The 20,617-nt window shown below is 41.1% G+C and overlaps 1 protein-coding gene across 22 annotated transcripts in view; it reads right to left on the reverse strand.

Annotated features, from left to right (window-relative positions):
* Window positions 1-20,617, reverse strand: part of cacna1ab (calcium channel, voltage-dependent, P/Q type, alpha 1A subunit, b) — a 200,703-nt gene that overhangs the window by 138,418 nt on the left and 41,668 nt on the right. For 21 of the 22 annotated variants that reach the window (XM_026171897.1, XM_026171895.1, XM_026171894.1 and 18 more), the window contains one exon: window positions 13,217-13,519. In XM_026171897.1, the coding sequence (XP_026027682.1) occupies window positions 13,217-13,519 (303 nt within the window). Of the gene's footprint in view, window positions 1-13,216; window positions 13,520-14,217; window positions 15,091-20,617 lie in introns of those variants that run through there. The other variant, XM_026171905.1, reaches the window with a different exon arrangement.

Here is a 20,617-nt window from a genome sequence, read left to right on the forward strand (position 1 = left end):
GACAGATGCACAGCTGAGATGTCTGCTTTCAATGACATTGTAATCATCTAAGATTTTTTGGGTGGGATTTTCAATCCGCCCATAAAAGAGTTGATGATTACGGTTTCCAACAGACCAATGTTACATGATTTTGTTCTCAGAAAATTACGCAATGATGTCAGTAAAGATTTTCAACTTGAACATTTCATTCATCAAGATCTGATGTGCAATTTAAGTGTTCTCTTCATTTTTAAGCAGTGCATATAAAACACCTCTGAAAAACACACAGCTGTTGTTTTTCCAGTGAGGTCAGTGTGTTACTCAGTAATATTTGTCTTCACTAAACTCTTTCTTCTCCTTGTGTTCACATTTCTGTCACTGCTTTTCTGCACTTGCTGTTGTTTCCTCTTCTCTCACCCATCACTGTATGCACTTCTTTCCCCTCATTCAATTGGTTTCTTTCCTCTCTTCACCATTTTCCTCCTACTTCACACAACCCCCTCTCTTTATCTCTAGCCCACTGTCCCACTGTCCCTCTCTACAGGCTACTCAGTGATTGAGTGTCTCTCTTTCGCTTTTTGCATTTTGTTTAGTTTCTATATCTTGACTTCTTAAAGCGCACATCTGTCCATGTCATGCAACAGATATCAAACACATGCATGTACACACACACACGCACAAATAGATGAGAGAGAGCCCACACGCAGAGTTGAGGAGAGGACAGCAGGGGCATCACATTTCACCACAGTGAGATCCAGACAGACACACACTCACACTCTGAGAGAATTGACTGTGAGGATCACATATCTTGAGTAGAGTTCTGTCAAAACATCTATTACTATGGTGCTTGTCTGTCAGGATGCTGTATCTAGTAAAGATGAACTTGCATGGAGGGCTGCACTATATATGGTATCAAGAGTAAAAGTTTCTCTTTTTTTAGCTTCATTTTTGCATTTTTCTTAAAAGACGCACCCTTTTTTTTTTACCTTTGTTGTTCAAGCATATTTCCTTTTTGGTACCTTATTTTTTTATTGTAATGTAATAGTGTCAGCATTATCAAATGTGCCATTATGTCACCAGGCAGTGTTATGGCAAACAAGGGAGAGAAAGGCAGACAGTGAAAGAGAGATTGTACACTGGAGCGTGAATGTCCCAAATGGTGCTTTTTTTCTGCCAACCACTGGGCTGCACTGACTGTGTGTGTGTGTGTGTGTGTGTGTGTGTGTGTGTGTGTGTGTGTGTGTGTGTGTGTAGTGGGATGCAGCAAACCCCCCTGAGGTAAGTGATCCTGCTGAACAGGTGCTACAGTATCACCTGCCCCCACCCATACACGCGCATACACACACACACACACACACACACAGCCATGCGAGCCTCCATCACCCGTGACTGATCTGAACAGATCTGCTTGGTCCATGCCAGAAAGATGAAGCCAAACCACAAGCTGATGCATCAGTGTGTGTGTGTGTGTGTGTGTGTGTGTGTGTGTGTGTGTGTGTGTAGATCATGTTTATTTCTGCACGTGTAAGTGTTTAACCAAAATGATTTCAGCCAAATAGTGTACATGTTACAGACTTCCTGTTTATTTCTGTATAATAACACAGTAGCAATGTAAACATGTCAACCTCTCAGGCAGAGAAGATCTTTGGGAAGCCCGTGTGTTTACTTAGCCTCTAGGCCAATTCTGCCTCCAACTGCCTGACAAGGTTTATGAATGGGGATAAATAAGGAAAAAAATAAATAGCTAAACAGTCATAAAATGCTATCCTTCTTTACTGGTTATCTGAATGCAATCAAACAGAACTACAAACAGAACTAAGAAAGCTTCAGGGACCCAGAATCCCTTTCTTACAGATTGTGCATACTCATATGGCAATCTGGTATCATGTCAAAGAGTACATAGAGATGCTAAGGTCTCAACAACACAAGTTAAATGTGCATGTATTTGTGTCATGGGTAGCCGGGGCAAGCCGTGTGAGACTACATTAGGACCCAAAATGCGGCAGCTCTGGTGCAAGTGAGTTTATTTAACAATGTAAATACAAACAGAGATGGCGAGGGTGAGCTTGAAACTAAGAAAACCTAAACTGGGAATAACTAAGGAAAACAAACCTGAAATCTTGAGATAAGAAACCGAGATGCAGGGAGACGAAGAAAACATAGGGGGAAAACCACACAGGCCGACGGAGGGAGAAACGCAGACAAACCAGCAGCTACTATGACAGAAGACACGACTTAAATACACTCAGAGAAACACAGGGAGATTACACACAGGTGGGGGACACAGCTGGGAGTGATTAACGTGATGAGACAAGGGAGGCAAACTGAAAACACTCACATAAGACGCAGACCTTCACAATAAAACAGGAACTTACACATGCAAGGACACAGACTAAGAAACGCGGACTTGACACAGGAATACACGGGCAGAAAAGAATAAACACTAAACTGAGGAAGAACAGAACCAAAATCACAATAATAAAAAACACAAAACGCTGGGTTGAAAGGACCCAGGATCATGACAATTTGCATCCTTTCTACATATAGCACTTCTTATTAACATTCTAATTTACCCAGACACACACACACACACACACACACACACACACACACACACACACACACACACACACACACACACACACTCACACTGATGGTTCAGTAACTTCCCCATGGACACTTTGACATGCGGGCTGGAGGACCTGCCTATCAATCCATAGACCTAATTAGCAGTCTACCACCTGGGCCACAGCCACCCTAGCTTTCTTTAAGCCGAGATATAATAATTTCCTAAATGACAGTATTTTCACTCATTTTCACACTTTTACAGTAATCCATCTACATTATTATATCTTATTTGTCTTGATTGGCAAAAGTGACAGTGCTTGAAAAAGCTTGAGCTTTTCCCTTCCACCTGGGACAATATTATTGACTGAGACAAGCATTTTATATGCTTTTGATCCTATGGATGAAAACGTTTGCACACGAAGATGCTCATTTACACACAGATTCTGCAATCTCAGATGAATGTTTAATCACTAGATCACTAGTTGTTGATCAACTAGAGTGGAACAACAAAAAGACAGACAGTCCTTGGGAACATTGTGTTATTTATCTACATGAGATTTCTTCAGGGCAATTTTAACCATGTTCTGATATTTCATTAAAAAATATGGTGAACAGGTGAACTGACTGATCGCTGTTTTATATTTTTTTGGCGGGGGGTGGGGGTGGAGGTAGGGGAGCTGAGGGGGGGGGGGGGGGGGGCTGTCTTTAATATTTTCTTTAATCTTCTTTAATCTCTCTCAAGGCCTCACACTTGCTACCTCTCCCCACATGTCTTTGCCTCACATGATACCGGGCAGTGTGGCCAGGACCCAGCTGGGAAAGTGTGAAACCCACACAGACAACAAATGCCCTGGACAGATGGTAAGATAGAGAGAGAGAGAGGCAGACAGAGAGAGAGAGATTCCAACACTGTCACCTTGTCTGATGGTATGCTGCTTTGACAACATATAGAGACACATTTTCTTACTTGCCAAGTTTAGGAAAAACTAAATGGGTCACTCCAATATAAATGTTACTGGCTGTCGTAATATCAGGAATAACATGTGTGACTGAAGCATTAAATGTGATATAAAGAAAAGGAAAATGTAACAAACCAAACAGTAGCTAAAAAAAAGCTTCAGTTGCTTTCTTGAATATTAAAAAAGGAGACCATTCAATCCAGATCTAGGAGTGAAAAAGACACGACTGATCTGGTTTTAATTTCGATTATGATTTGAGCTTTAAACCACTATGAAAACAAGATAATAATGATAATTACTTTTTGTAGTCACTTTTCAGTAGAAAGCTCTAGATTTGTTTTGCAAGGTAAATCTAGTGCGCCTTTACCTTTGTTTACAGACAGCCCTGTTCACAACTCACTAAAGAGCAAGACTGAGGCCCAATTTAGGCCAGCTTAAGCCAAGATCATAAAAATGACCAAAAAGATCTTTCTATAAGAAATAAAAGTCGTAACAAGGTTTCCTACTGACCCTGTAGAAGGATCTGCTTTTGTCGTCGGTTGTCCTTTTCTTAATGTGGCTAATGCGCAGTTCTCCTGATGTGCACATGTAAATTGTGGCCTGAGCCTCTTTATGCCTATGTCTACTTCTGCAGACATCCTGTGGTGAAGACAGGTGGTGGGTGCCTGCAGTTGCCCTTATGAGGCAAGCTTTAGAATAAAAAGTAAATAAAATAAGATTTTAAAAAATGCAGTCTGGTACAGAAGCGTAGAGCTGCCACCCAGCCAAAAATAGAAGTATATCCCGTTATAATGGGAAAACTTTATTGTTCTAACAATATACTTTTCATGCTGACCGCCATAATATCACGTTATTACAATAAACATAACTATCACGTTATAACAAAATCTCCCCATGCCTCAATCCAAGCACAAAATAGAACTTAACTAATTCCGATAAACAAGCCATTTTCTCGAACTCTGATCTGCACTGTCTTCCACTATGTTTTAAGGCAAACATATAGATCATGTTTGAAAAATAAAACATATAACTTGAAAACGTTATTGTTCAAATAATATATAATTATCACGTTCGTACAAAATAGTATTGATATTGTAAGAACGTGAATTTTTTTGTTATAATGTGATAGTAATGTATATTGTAATGATGTTATATTATATTGTACAAACATGAAAAGTATACTGTTAGAACAATAACGTTTTCACGTTATAACGTGATATAGCTCTATTTTTTTTTTTTACCTGGGTGGCAGCTCTACGCTTCCATAGTCTGGGGCTTACAAGAAAATAAGTTTCCTCCAACCCAACTTCACTTCTGCTTTTTCTTTTTTAATATTAGATTTAAACTGTCCCATCACCCATTTGTTAGTGAAATCCTGACGTGAAGCCTCGAGCTATGCGTTTTTGCCATCATGTCTTGCCGATGAAATTTGTGAGTGCACACTTGAAGTAGTGACTTGTCAGTCACAAAGTAGGACCAGACTAAAGCATTTCTTGTTATTTTGTCTTTCTGACTCCAATAGAAGCCATAAATTACAAAGTGATAAATATGTTATCATAAATAAGAAATTTAAATAGCAATTGAGATGGTTAACTCAGAAACTCATGGCATGGATACTGATGGCATGGTTAAAGGGAACCCAGGCTGTTCTCTTATACTTAGTTGCTCCTTGCTGACTATTAGAAAGAATGTAACTTTAAAGGTACAGTCAGTCCCTTTTTGAGTTCATTTAATAGAAAAAAGCATATTGTAACAAATATACATTGATTAGTGTCTAATTATGTTTTCCAACAAATGGATGTTCTCTTGGAAAGCCATTAAAAATAGGTATGAGTGGATGCCGGGTTCTGGAAGTCGGCATACTGCCCTTACATCTCAGATACAGTGCCCATGAAGGATATCACTGACTAATCACATAGCCTGTATGTCAAAGGCAGAGGACAAGACACACTCATAGGTGTTTGCGTGCAGAGGCAAATTTTATCATCCACCAAAGCAGTGACAAAATGACTGGTATCTTAATAAAATGTTATCCTCTGTATTTTCACGTCAAGCCTCATGTCCTCAATTGAAGTCATTGCTCTAACACATGCAAATGTGCACAAACATGTATTTATTCCTGACTGTCAGCACGTTAAACAGCTGACAATGAGCTGGCTAAATAACAACAGCTGGTTATAAGATAACATTATAGCAGCTAACATTAGGCTTTAGTGTTCTACAAATCACACTTTGAATCTAATGAACAGCTTGATTATATTCAAACATTATATGAGAATTCATTCACTAAATGTCCGAGTCCCACAATGTTACAGCCACTTCAAAGAAAGTTTCACTAGCACTGGCTAACAGTAGATAATAGAGGCTAACCTCAGCTGTCATAGGTTAAGGGCGGCTAACACAGGCTATTAGCGGCTAACATAGGCTAACAGAGCAGCACTTACCGACAGAAAAGTTGAGCATGTCCTCAAAAACTCACCACAGTGTTGCTGCCATCACATAGAAGTGAGATTCACTGATTCATTGACTCTTTTTGGATTTCTTTGACAAAGTTTTATAGCCTCCTCTAGAGTAAATAGATATGGATTCTTCTCACTGGCCATTGACACCTGAAGTAAGCAGCGGACTGACAGCACAGATAGCACCTAACTAGCAGATAACTACCCAGAGTTTTTAAGTTTACTGAGCAGTAAAACATAGAATACCAAAAAATATCTGTCTTTTATTTCTTGATTTAAGTGTTGACATTATAAAAATCTGGTAAAAATATATTGTGTATATATTTGTTTTCTTTAAGAAACACATTAGATGTCTGTGGACATTATAGAATACAGTCTACAGTTAATATTTTCTCTCTCTCTAGGCTGACTAAAACATTTTTGTCCTACAGCAACTAGCCTCATTAGGACCATGAACTTGAATTGGGATGGTAAGATTCAGCTGAGTTCAATTTACTGACATCGAGAAATGAAATTTTACACGCTGTAACTTCTACACTGGCTTCACTTTTTTAGACCCAGAAACCACATCCATCTTTTCTAAACAGTTTAAGGAGTGCTTAACAATACTTTTAATCCCGCCCATGACATTGGTTAGCTAATTATTAGCTCTCCTACGGCATTTATTAGACAGATCACGTTTCAACAGAGAAACTCCTGTTTTGTGTCATGATGCCAAACAAACCAGTCACCTTAGTAAAGGTACTGATTAAAAATAATGAAATGAAACAGATGGAAAAAAACACCATGCACAGATCTGACTAGATGGATCTATGGGGATGCTGTCTGCAGTGACTCCCCCAAATGATTACATGAAAGGACAGAAATGCCATATTTGCATCATGTTTCCCACGGAGTTTTGGTTTGTTTACTGGCACTATTAGATTACATCATCTTGTAGCACCCTATTTGTCTGCGGCGGTTTAACGACAGCGCACAAGGGAATTCACAACACCGATTGTTTTTTCTGATGCCCAACTCCTGAATATGCATTCATTTGCATTTAATTTATACTGTTAAACACAAATTCTGTTAAGTCTGTGCTACATTTGGGTCAAAAACGTATGACACTTATATATGACACTTAATATGTATTTTTGTACACTCTGGTGATATTGGCCCTACATTAAACTAAATTAGACTCAGAGTGACAGCTGTGTAAAGATAAAATGGGGAAAAAAAGGCAAAAAAGAGAGAAGATGGAGGACAGAAGATTTAAAACTGGATTTCAGGCAGAGAAGTGCAGTGGAGAAGAGGAGATGAAAGGAGTGTGGAGAGGGAGAGAGGGAGGGAGGGCGAGAGGGAATGGGGAAATGCAGGCAAAGGAAAGGGAGGGAGGTATAATGAAGTCCTCTGGGTCTCTGGTGGAAGAAGCCACAGCGCCTGCCAGCCAACACAGCCTGGCTCTGTACAGATGGCAGCATGCTGGGATATGCTCACTGCACTTTTAAATCAGGAAGTGGATGTTCTTTGCATTTGAAAATGTTTTCCAGTGGAAAGAAAAGCAACTGATATAAAGTAAAAACAGACAAAGATGCTTCCACATGGTGCATGTTTGGATAGAAAACTCAAATGAGCATGTTTATTTGTCACATTTGAGCAGGTGAAAGTGCACTGAAATCGACCCCATGAGTAATTTGTGCACTGTTAACTGTGCACAGTTAAGTTACCGCTAGTGAAAATGTGAATAAGTGCATATAAAATGTACTGCTGTCATCACCCTTGAATGGGACAGGACACTGGTAACCTAGAAATGTAGGTAAGTAACTTAAGTAAACTTAATGATGGGCCCATACCAGGACTTATCAATGCCAACGGCATTTATCAATGCCATTGTGATCTCATTTGCTGATAGCTTCACAGGGGTCAAAACAAATTTTCACTTAATGGTGTATTTCTATTTTTAGAGACTTAAATATGGAAAGGCTATTGTTTCTCACTGTTTCAGGTAAACAAAAGCATCCTTGGCAGATGTGGGAACCGCAGACAAATATCTGTGATGAAGAGTCTGTATTGTTTTTAACACTTGGTTTCACTCCACTACACGAAGTTCTTTGTCTGTTATGACTTCTGTCTTGTCCACAACAGAGGCTTAGCCAGAGGACCAACAAACAAACAAAAAACATCAGCCCTTCTTGCCAGTTGTTTCACGTATTTTTGATGCTGCCCCCTGGTGACAAGATGCAGTCATCTGCAAAGCTTTGAATCGCAACTACATCTTTGCTGAGTTACCAAAAAAATTCAAAAATTACATTGAGATTACATACCCCTAACCCTGATATTTAACATTCTTTATAAAACTAAACCCACTCATGTGGGATTCATTACTGAAAACCTCAATTGCTTGAATTATAGTCCTTTTGCATGTAACACTACACCTCCATCACAGCATCCATATAACATCTTTGAGGAATAAAAATCTTACATTTAGTTGGAAAACAAGGTTACAGTTGACTGGAGAGGAACTGTGAAAGACAGAGTTACTTTACAAAGTAAAGTATATGTTTATATACCAAAACTGGAACAAAAGCTAAGAGCATACAGACACCTCCTATGTAGTTAGAAATGTATTGAATCCCTATATCTAACAAACAATCTACCAATGATTCAGGTGACTTTAGCTATTACAACTTAAAATAAATTCAATCAGTGAAATAGCCTCACAATTGTTCATGCTAAAGAAAGACATATGTTTTTTTAATGGTATGATTTTAATTATGGTTATATTTTAAAAACTAACATATCTATTGTGCTGATTCTTGTGGTGAAACCAATGTAGTCTGATTGTTCCTACAAATGTTAGAGAAATCCGGTTATGATTCGTGTGTGTGAAAGAAAGAAGAAGAGTCCTGAGTCCTGTGGTACTGCCCCCATTCATGGTGCCTGGACATTAACTGTTATTTCTAAAAGCTGTATTTTTAATCCTTTGCTTATCATTTGTTCCCCCTTTTTTAAAATTTACATTTTAAAAGGTTTTAATAATTTTGGATATACAATGAAACTTTATTGCCATTATCCTGGACATGATTCCCGTGTTCGTCTCACAGTAACACCATTAAAAATGCCTTATTTAATGGTAAAAACATTTTCCACTTGAAACCAGGACACATTAGGTGAAACAAAGGCTGTAAAGTGAGAGCAAACTCAGCTATTTTTGTAGGATGATGGATTTCCTAAAAATAAATAAATAAAATGTTTTCATTCCAGCAGAACAGCCAAAACATTTTGGCAGAAATATGAAGAACTTTTATGAAGGCACTCTGCCAAAACACAGCATTTCCTCTCTCGTCTAATAAATCCCCCCTCACCCTCTGAACACGCACCGCTCTCCACTCGGTATCTTATATGTCATTTTATTTTCGCTAATTGCTTAGTGTGAGACCAGATTATAGGAAATGTACACAACATTTAAACTGCTAACAGGTGAAGGGAGTGTTACTGCTCATCATCTCATCAGATTCTTTTTTTAACAGATTCTAACTTGGCTAATTTTAGACTCTAATAAAAAAAACCAAACAGCTCTTTCACCATTTCTGTTGCAGAATATTAGTGATCAGACTTTTTTGAAAACATAAAAGCACGATAATAAAACTTGCGCACAGACAGACACACACAGATACCACACACACCACAGGCATCACTACCACAAATGAATTGTTTCTCTCATACAGGCACATTCTCATGTGACCTGGCTCTCACATCATTTACCTACTAAAAATAGACTAGCTGAGCGAGTAAAGCCCTGTGAGAGTAGTTACTCTGTATCCTCTCAGTTAGTATGAAAATTACTATTTCCTTTCTTTATTTCTTTTAAATGAGCTGAAACACTCATTCCCCTCTAACAGTTACAATCATGCTGTAAAAAGTACTGCAAAACCTATTAAAAACAACACTAAAAACTATTTGCAAGAATTCCCATGAGTGATGTCATACTCTAAGCTCACCATAAAAGACCTGTGGTGTTAGGGGCAAGGTAGGTGATGTGTTTGGGGTAAGTCACCCTTTCCCACCATCAGCCAGCCTCTTTGACTAAATTTGACACTTGATGTCATTTCTCCACGCAAACCGTCTTTCCATCAAAGCATTTAATACAAACTAGGAGGGAACTTTATGCTGTTATGGTAAGGCTTATTCATTACAGGGGCTGAAACTAATGTTTTTTTTTTTCATGGATTAATTTGCGAAGTGGTTCCCGAACTTGTGGGCTGAATACAAATGAATCATGGTTCTGCATCACTACTAAGGCATGGACAAGTTTGGAAAAGAAATGCCAGGTAAAGGTAGTGACCACAAAAAACAATTACAAAAAAAAAAAGAAACCACAAACAGGACAGATCAAAATTCAGCGTGTTCCTTAAAATCAGAGCCTGACTGACGTATTGATAGGCTTATGTTACTTTTAGCTATGTGCCGGGTGTTGATGTTGCATATATAGTTTCTCTGCAACATCCCTGGTGGCAACATGATTTTGGAACATCATAAACAGCAACAGAGTGTAAACGGGAACATAAATAAGTACGTATAACGAATGTTAGGGAAATCTGGTTATGATTCATGTGTCTGAAAGAAAAAAATAGCAGACAATATTTCAGAATATTGGCTTTTAAAACCACCAAATATTGGTATAAGTCTTAAAATTCCTATATAGGTTGAATTCTACTCAAAATTTTAACAACTGACTGTGAGAAAGCAAATAAGTTAAAAAAACAAACATCTTGGAGACTTCCCATCTTTCACAACAAGTTTTAGTAAGGAAAGGATGTGCCTAAAAGTGAGTCTATGGAAGCTGGGATCAGAGGATTGAAAATAATCTCATTTCTGAATGAGAACTCTGCAGGAGAGGTTTCAGAACCACTGAATCAACCAACCAACCATTTTATCTGGTCTCCAAAATGTTAACATAGTGAAAAAAAATTAATTCTGCATAAAAGCATAACAAATGTTATTAAAATGTTACATTAAAGCTTCTAAAACATTCCTGTGCCTTCTGTCTAAACTGCATTTTACACTTGGAGTGAAGCAACTACGCCAAAACTCCAACTATACCACTTCAAAAACTGGTGAATGGCAGATTTGCAGATCTTGCCTCCAACTAAAAGTGACTAACAGCAAAGTGAGAAACAACAGAGGAGTTGAAAAAAAGATTTGTTCAAATGAACCCTGTGTCTAGGCTGTTTCAGTGCAGGACTACTGGACAGGTTTGAGCCATAACTTATGCATCTGTATGGATTAGTGGTCTTCATCCCATATAATTACTAAATCACTGATTCTAATACAATTTGGGATCTTTGTTGAATGTCCTATTCACTCCCGCAGTGCTTTATCAAATAAAGGCAAAAGCCTTGGCAGTTTAATTAAACAGCTGATCTCCAAGACGTTTTTATATGTACTGTTAAATGTATTCTACGATTTTATGATTTGAATATGGAATTTAGGCAGGTGGTCTAAGTAACAACATACTCAAAACTAGGAAATCGTACTATGAGCAATTCAAGCATGCAAAGAGCCCCCCCCCCCCCCAACCCCCCAATATTAGCTAACATTGTTTTTAAATAATTTATTGTTTTATTAAGAAAACAAGTGGTGGACTAATGAATAAGAAAAATAAGCCTCTCCAGGTCAGAAAGAAAATAGTACAGTGAGTCAGCCTGGATGCGTGTTTCTATTTTCTGTCTTTAAAATCTTTGCACCTGCTGAAAATGCTGTATCGTGACGTCACTAATGCTATATCAGTTTCGATTTAAAGGAGCTCCATTTTGCTAATTGTTATTCTTTGACATGAGTAGCTCTGCATGAGTCACAGTTTAAAAATAGTCGTTATTTATGTTATACTAGGCCTTCCTGCAGCCCCTCAGTTCAGCTCTGTCTGAAACAAGCGCTTTTAGCTCAGTTTCCCACTCCCCTCACAGCTGATTTATTTATTTATTTTGCTCTGGTCATTTGGCTCTTGCAACACTAAGATGTGAACAGCAGGTGGGCGGGGCTTATTTAACAGCCAGAGGTGCTAGATTAGAGATGCTCTGCTCTCTCTGACATCAAAAAGGGCCAAGAGTGCAAAGACCGTCCGAAACTTGAGGTTTCGGCTCATCGAGAATACTTGCACATGTGCCGATCACATTGCCTGAAACTATCCACCGTTATTACAGCATCCATCCATCCACTTTCTGAACCGCTTTTCCAACTAACATGCGCTACGCACTCTGGACATGCTGCTAGTGCTGATATCTTTACTCCTATAGGAAAAATATATGTAAAAAAATAAGAAAAAGCATAGCTGGTCCACTTCAAAAAGACTCAGTCCACTCATTTCCTGTCAGTTACCTAAAGTCTCAAACTTGTACTGTATGTTTCATCTTCTTTCTTTTTTTTATACACAAGATATAATAGTGGGCTACATGAGAGTGTTCCATCAGTAGCAGACCGACCTGTCCTGACAATTACAGCTTTTTCCTTTGCTGTCCTGTTGGATGAGCCATAGGCCACCCATATATGGTCAATAGTAATTAGAGAGGGAGAGTATGGGAGAGTCATTTCCTCTCCCTTCTGGTTGCATGGTGCTTAAGCCTTCAAAATGCTGACATCAGCACTCAGCTCTGACTACAACGACCGAAAACACACACACACACACACACACACACACACACACACACACACACACACACACACACACACACACACACACACACACACACACACACACGAGTTCAGTAACAGGTTTGAGCTAAATGCTCTATTCAAGATGCACCTTAATCAGCAGCAGCATCAACATGATTGCGACTGCGGGTGTCATGACAACCGCCATCATCATCAAGATCATCTTTCATTCCATCAGTGGACTCAGATAAGCCTGCGGCCAGCAGGTTAGGAAACAGCAGCGAAAACGAAAAGAGAGAACGAGATGGAATCATGTGTTCCGTGAAGTACCGCAAAACACACACCGCACACACTGGAGATCAACACAGCATGTAACACTTCACAGTACTGCAAAGAGAAAACAGAAACCATCACATATTACACTCACACTCACACACACACTGTACATCGTACTGCAAATCACCACACCGGCTCTGGCATCCATCCTCCATTGGCTAGCTCAGCACCAATCCACTCCACACCACACTAGGCCACACCTAGCCAATCATTCCAACACACCACACAACATAGCAGCGGCGATACCTTGGCAGTCTGCTTGGCATTGCTATGAAAGGATATGGCCATTCGGTGATCTTTTTGGCGTACTTCCTCACCACGTTGTCTTCGCTGAAGAGGAAGAGGGAGCGGTTGACCGTTAGGCAGCTCTGCCGGACGGGTATGGGGTTGTACAGGGCCATGGTCCGGGCTCTCTGGGCCATCGACTGCTTGTACATCCGCTGCGCTCCGGGGGGCCCCCCTTGCCTGCTGCCGCCACGGCCGGGGCCCCCTTGTCCGCCGGCACCCCCGCCACCACCGCCACCACCACCTCCTCCTCCTCCTCCTCCATACCTGTTGGGTAGCTCGTCTCCAAAACGCGCCATTCTGCAGACACCAAACGCCAGAGGTTAGGAAGGTGCTGGGGGGGAACCTCAGAGTGACACCTCCACATGCCACCACCCCATCAGCCTCGGCTCCAAACACACATGCAGAATGGAGATGGGCTTTCTCTGGCTTATCTCGAGTCTCTTTTCTCCTTCTATCTCTGTCTCCTTCCCAGATCTTCAGCGCCGAGAAGATACCTCCATTTGTGATTGGAGAGGGAGGGAGGAGGGGGAGGAGGAGGAGGAGAGGGGAGGGTGAAGAGGAGAGGGAGAGCGCACGGTGTCTGTGATCGTGTGTTTGGAATATGAATGGAAACGGAGGGATGTATTTCTGGAATTTCTGGAAAATCAGTTCTCTTGTAGAAAAAGAAAAAAAACCTGATTGGTTTTAAGTGGTGGCCAGAAATTTGTGAGAAAAAAGGGAAAATCTTGTCACACAATCGGCGTTTTCCCGTTTTTTGTTGATGTTGTTTTTTGTTTGTTTGTTTGTGTGTGTTTATTTTTATTTATTTTTTTGGTTAAAACCCTCACCAAGAGCGAATGGCTTCTTGCTTTTTTTCATCGGGCAAACAAAACACCGATCATCCTAGAATAATGCCATAAAGATGCATAGCTGTGCGTTTGAGTAAATATTGCGATCATCTCCACTAAGTAGGCTATCCTAGTTTGAGACTGCGTCTTTCCCCCCCCCTCTCTCACCAGCCTAGTGCATCTTGACAGGATCTGCAGTTGTCTTCCCCCCTTCCCAAGTCCTCCTCCACCTCCTTTTTTCCCGGCGGTGATAAAAATAGAAATAGATACGAATGAAATTTTTAATAATTCATTTAATTTTGTTCCATAGATCTGCAACGTTTGATATGTCGCGGCAGAAAGTCCCGCTGCAGCCTCTCACTGCCACCACACTGCTGCTCGGGTTACACGCAAACGCCAGCCGAGGGGGGCTTCCCCAAAATCCGAGCCTGGTGACATTTGTTGATATTTGGTGATGGACGGTGCGGCATCCCTCCTCCCCCTCCTCCTCCGTCTTCTTCTTCTCCCCCCCTCCTCCTCACCGCCAAGGCGTCGGTCGCTGATTTTGGGCGTGATTGCACGCACTTGGAGAGGCAAAAAATAAAAAACAAAAAACAATTATATATAAAAAACCGCTTTTAAAATACACCGGTCCTCAGCCCGCCAATTTATGTCTTTTCCCTGCGCCTCGCTTCGGAAAATAAAAAGAGTTGATGTAAATTAAAAGAAAAAAATAGTGTCCACAGCAATCATCTATAATCCAGTGTCGGGAGAACAAGAATCCCGGGCGAAAGGGATCCGGAGGAGCAGAAAAAGAGCGCTGGGGGAGGCAGCATCATCACCATCATCAATTCTTGGTCTGAAAACACGACGGTGGCGTTGCGGGTGTTCTGTAGCTGCAGTTCGCATCTTCTCCTCCGCCACCGGGCAGAAACTGTGTAAGATCCCCGCCCAGCAGCATCGCCCTCGAGCCTCCCCGAACCACAGAGAAGCGGCCAGCCCCGCAGAGCCAGAGCCCAGCGTCTGTTCTCTCTCTCTCTCTCTCTCTCTCTCTCTCTCTCTCTCTCTCTCTCTAGGAGTCTCTCCCTATCGTTCTTTTTTTTTTTTTTTTTTTTTACTTCTTTCCTCCCTCGACCCCCAAGGGGGACGTGAGGCAACGCGCAGTGGGTCCGGAGGCTGTATTTCCGTGGAGAACAGTCGTGGAAACGAAGAAACACGACCAGCCGAGCGCTTCAGTGGCTCTCCTGAGTTTAGTCAGCCGTCGGTGTTTAGCCGCGCGCTGAGCATCTGATCAGTCAAACGGGAACCGAGCGCCGCGCACATATCGGAGGCCAAGCCTTGCAGCGCACGACGCACGGCGCCTCCCCGGAGCCTCCCCCTCTCCAGCCCACTCCCCATAGCGCACGACGGAGATGTACGGGCGACACTTTTAGGTACGGCATCTCTCGCCTTAACTTTCAGCACAGTGAGTGAAAAACTTTTAAGTGTGTGAAGATAAAATCAGGAAGGCCAAAAGACAGACTTCTGGAAGACTGATTTCCCACGAGCACATGATAATCATGAAACCACCGGTGTTAGGATCACTGGAATTTACACATGCGGAAGGCTTCCATTGTCAGTAGCCAAGTGTCAAAAGCACCAACGGCGCAGTCCAATTCGCCTCGTTCACTGTTTACTCAAACCCACCCGGCTGAGCACAAGGTTTTGCCATGGGCACAGACGAGCTTGGGGCACATACAAGGAATTTATCTCCAGACAATTTCAGTCTAGCCTTCCAGCAAATAAAAGCAGGAGTCTTTCAGTATGTACAAGGATGATTATTATTTATTTCATTATCAAAAAAATTCTTATGCAACTACTTTTTACCCCCCTCCCCACCCCACCCATCCAACTGTACAAACAATTATGTAATCCTGTACTAAGCCAAGTCTAACAATAAATTTAAACTCAAATGGACTTCCGCGGACAACAACAGCAAAAAAATCTACCGTGATTATGCTTTTTGTGGGCATAATACCTCTCATGTTGATTGCCAGGGGGAGAGCTGGGAATTTAGTGTTTGCTTTTTGTGAACGTACAGTTATTTTGAGGACAATTTGAAAGAGTTTTTATCTCCCTTCAATCCTCCCTTCCTCCAGGCCGTCTGTCAGTCTGGCTCTGGCATCTGAGTTGTCTTTGAAACGATTCAGCAATCTGTTTGCTTGGGCTAAACCAACCAAGCTGTCACCTCTCCAGAGCAGGAAAAAGAAGGAATTCCATTCAAAGTAATTTTTAAAGGTATTTTTTATTTATAGGTCTGTAAAGAAAATAAGGTGTTTGGTCACTTAAGCAATTTGATGCTATCCTTGGTCCTGAAATAGGCACTGACAAGCTTCCAAAGGCCTATTGGCGCTGTCCAAAGTGCTGAAACAACACTACAAAGCACCAGACTCCAGCCCAACTCCTTTGGAAGGAGATTACTGCTCAGGGTGGGTTAGTTACTGTACCTGCTGCCATCTGTTAAATACTGAGAACTATTTGCAAGTTCTGCTTGTTGTTTGTCTCCTCTAACAGCTTCTTTGGCTGGTAACCACCCATCATTAGGAGGTCTGAATCTCTTCTAAAAACAAACAAAACAACAAACAAAACAACAACAACAACAACAACAACAACAACAATAACAACAACAACAAAACAGTCCGCGCAGAACTGAAAGTGGGCCATATGGTGTATTTTGGGGAAGATTATGAAGGCAAACGGTGAAAGCCAAAAAAGTCTCACCAAACTTCAGGGAAGGGAATGCAACACAGTGGAGTTTAATTTTCTCCCGTGTGTGCAAATGCAGGACTGGTCATCATATGAAAAGTGCACGAAAAGAACTGAGTGTCAGCACTCTCGCTTGAGTTGGAGATTTTCACAGACTGGTGATATTAGGTAAGACAAACTAGCCAATTATGTTATCGAGAAAGGCAGAAATGATTGGTGCTACAGTTTAATGCAGCCATGTTCTAATCAAATGGAAACACTGCGAAACATAAAGCAAAAAGAGGAGCAGCGAGTCGGTGGACTTGTTCGGCCGTTCACATGAAAGTATGGATCAGACAAAAATAAATCTCGTGAATAAATAAAATGCTACACATAAAACTAATTTATGTGTTTTTATCATAGTCCCTAAAGATTATTAAGTTATTTATTTTACTTCTAGCTTGATTGCAGTCTTAACCTGAGGTCATATAATGTATGTACACGCCACCAGCTGTAGGCTCCGAGTTATGCTAGTATTTCCAAGATGCCTTCTCAACGTCATAATGTCTGCATGACTGGATTTGCTCGTCATCTGCTTCCCGCAGACTGGCGGCTACTAACAGCGCGCGAGAGAGTGTGTGTCGGGAAGAGGTGGGTGGCGGTGGAGAAATGCTCGGGTGGGGTTGGGGCTGGTGGACAAGCTTGACTGTGATTTTGCGAAATCACGGAAACAACGCCGTGGGTCAGAAGACACATGACACGCTGGCCTATCACTTATTCATGATGAGGACAGACGGAGCGGAAGGTTACGGCTGGACACTTTTTTTTTAATCTTTCTGCACTCTGGCATGTCTCAGTTACTGCTGCTGCTGCATGGCCATACAGCCTTTCCAGGCTGTACTCCTGCAAGTGTGTGTGTGAGTGTGTACGCGCTGCTGAGGGAGTGAGGCCCTGATGCGCAGCATTGTCATTCAGGGAGCGTTCACACAGGCAACCCCCGCAGGAAGCCCTGGCACCTCCCCCTTGAAATGACGAGCCCCCCCCCGCGCGCCCGTTCTTTGATCTCACTCAGCAGGCCAAGGCAACAGAGCTGTGTGAGAAGAAGTAGAGAGAAAACAACAGCGAGGGATCAGGGCCCGTTCACGTTCTGATCAGAAAAAATGAAAACAGGGTATAATTAACTGAGAGCGCGGGCAGTGAGAGTTTTACACTAAAATTAGATTTACTTTGGAGCAGACATCGTGACAACTTGTCCGAGCGAGGTACTTGAGAAAAAAACAAAAAATTCTGCTTTATAAATGATTCATTCAACTGAATCTGAATATGAAGTGGTTCTCTTGAATGCAGACTGGAATTTTCATTCTAAATGATGGCAATCCAGACAGGCTGGACTGAAAAGATGTCCTCCATCATTGACTAAATGATCCTCTTCCCCTCTCCTATGGACTGTTTGTTACTTTGGATGGTCAGTTCCTGGTATATAAATTAATATCTTTACTATTTCTTCTTTTTGCACGATCACCTTTCCGTCTGTCTCCCTCTCAGTCACACACATGCTGTTTGTCATTCCTCTTCTCTTCAGAGCATACCTCCACCTCTACAGACTCTGTTCCACCTTCTGCAGATCACAATGCTTTCTGCAAAAATCATAGTCCACAGAGAATGCTGCCTGACCTCATCTGTAAGCCCATCCTATTCTCTAGATCCACAAAAACACAGTTTTTTTTTATCTTCTCCTCTGTACTACTCCATCAACACTCCCAAAGCAAAAATCATATCTACAGTTCTCTTTCACAGCATGAACGCATACTGCTGCTCACTGATCGTCACCTCTCTTCTTGGTGAACCTCTGCTTATCTTTACTTCTGAGAAACTCTGCCTCTCTGAGAGACTCTTTTTCAGTCCCAGCTTATAGTTTTATTATTATTATATTTAAATAAAATGTGTCTGTTTAAGCATCTGGTAGGTTTTCTGTGTTCTATTGTGAATAAAACATGGATTTATGAGCGCTGTAATAGAGATTTCCAACTTTTTTTGGAATAGGAGTTTGATATCACTTCCAAAGAGCACCTCAAATGAAAACTATTTTGAATGCAGGAAGCACTCCTACTCACATGCTTTTTTCCCCCAGCATTGCTGCGTGTTAAAAGAGTCGAGTTGCTAAACTGGCCAGCCTGCAGTCCAAACTTGCCAGGCAATGAAAAAAAAAAGGTTCCAAACTGAACAGGAAAATTTTTTATCACCCACCAAAATGTGAGAACGTTTACTTTTAAAAATTAAAGCAGAGCCTGTAAATGAATTCAGCTGCTTTGAGCTGCTTGGTGTCATATGCAGTAACATGCCTCATATATATCCATGGTGGTCCATTTAAATGATTGTTTTTTTTAAAGTATAGTAAATAATTAGATTATTTAGAATTTTTTTTCCATAGTATCATAACTTTGGTTTCCAAACATAGATTTAGTGACAAAAACCTCAAAGCAGCTCTTATCCTAGTACATCATTAATGATTGTGACTCGAAACTTCCAGGTGTGAGTGCACTGTTATGGGACCATCAGGCAGGTTGGTGATAAAAACAACCTGCACAATCAGCAAACCTCTGCCCTGGATACTGAAAGCTTTGAAAAATGAAGCAACATTTACAGAGAAAAGAGAAACCTGACAACGGGGTCTCTAACCAGCAAGAATGTAGGTTTAGTTTAATCATTTATTGTGTGTATTTGTGAACTCAGAGTACCATCCCAGCACACGATAAAGGGCTAAGAAACCTGCTCTGTCACACACAGACACCCATCTACATGTGAAAGCAGTTATTGGCATCATTTCCAATAATCCTTCTTTGACCTTTAACTGATAATCTGCACACGTTCACCCACTGGAGGAGATTCTGAAATGCAATAGTCCTGAAGTATACTTTGCCTTTTTACTCTGGCAGGAAACCTGAAACACAGTTAAAACTGGTGTGCTGTGAAAAGCTTCTGAAATGCTATCAAATATGGCTGGTATGTCTGGAAATAAAGATCTACTCAATTATTGGTATCATGTAGATGGGAAACAACAGGGTTGGGTTGTTGTGTTGTTTTTAAATCATCCCGTTTTAGATGATAAGCACACTTTTAAAAAGAAATAACTACAGCACAGAAAGCCTGTTTATTTTGCTTCCTACTGTATAGCAGTACTCAAATTATGAACAAAGATTGAGACCAGCAGAAGAACTTTGATATATATAATATAATAATATGTCTTATAGGATGTGGTGGAGACCAAACACAGAGATAAAACAGGATGATAGCTCAGAGCAGTTGTTTTGTTGCAAACTTGTATGTCTGCATGTCAGGAAGCAACAAAAGGGATTCTTCTGCACTGATTTTGTTCTGCAGACTTAACCATGGACACACACACACACACACACACACACACACACACACACACACACACACACACACACACACACAAAGCCAAACAGAACAAAAATGAAAGGGCTTCACACAACGTGTCAGGTGATAAAGAGAAGCGTTTTGTAACATTTGGTCACATGGTGCTACATAATTTAAGAGCCTGTCTAAGGACATGTCAGCTCTCAGTGCTCTGGATTACTGTGAATGTGAAAGTGTGTGTGCATGAAAGAAAGAATAGTGATTGCGCATGTGTGTGTGCATGTCTGTGTGTGCATGTGGCGTTGGTAGGGGCTTCTGCAGAGAGATAGGCAGAGAGAGATCTAGAGAGCTGATGTAGCGTCCAAGCTAATTAGATGATTGCTCTTGTTTTTTGGCTCGTTCTCATGGCGACTCAACCTGTATTAACTGATTGGCTGGTTAATGGAAGTGAGGAGGAAGATGAGTGTGCTAGTCTCAGCTAATGGAC

The sequence above is a fragment of the Astatotilapia calliptera genome, chromosome 6 (assembly GCF_900246225.1).
Source record: "Astatotilapia calliptera chromosome 6, fAstCal1.2, whole genome shotgun sequence".
Classification (NCBI taxonomy): Eukaryota; Metazoa; Chordata; class Actinopteri; order Cichliformes; family Cichlidae; genus Astatotilapia; species Astatotilapia calliptera.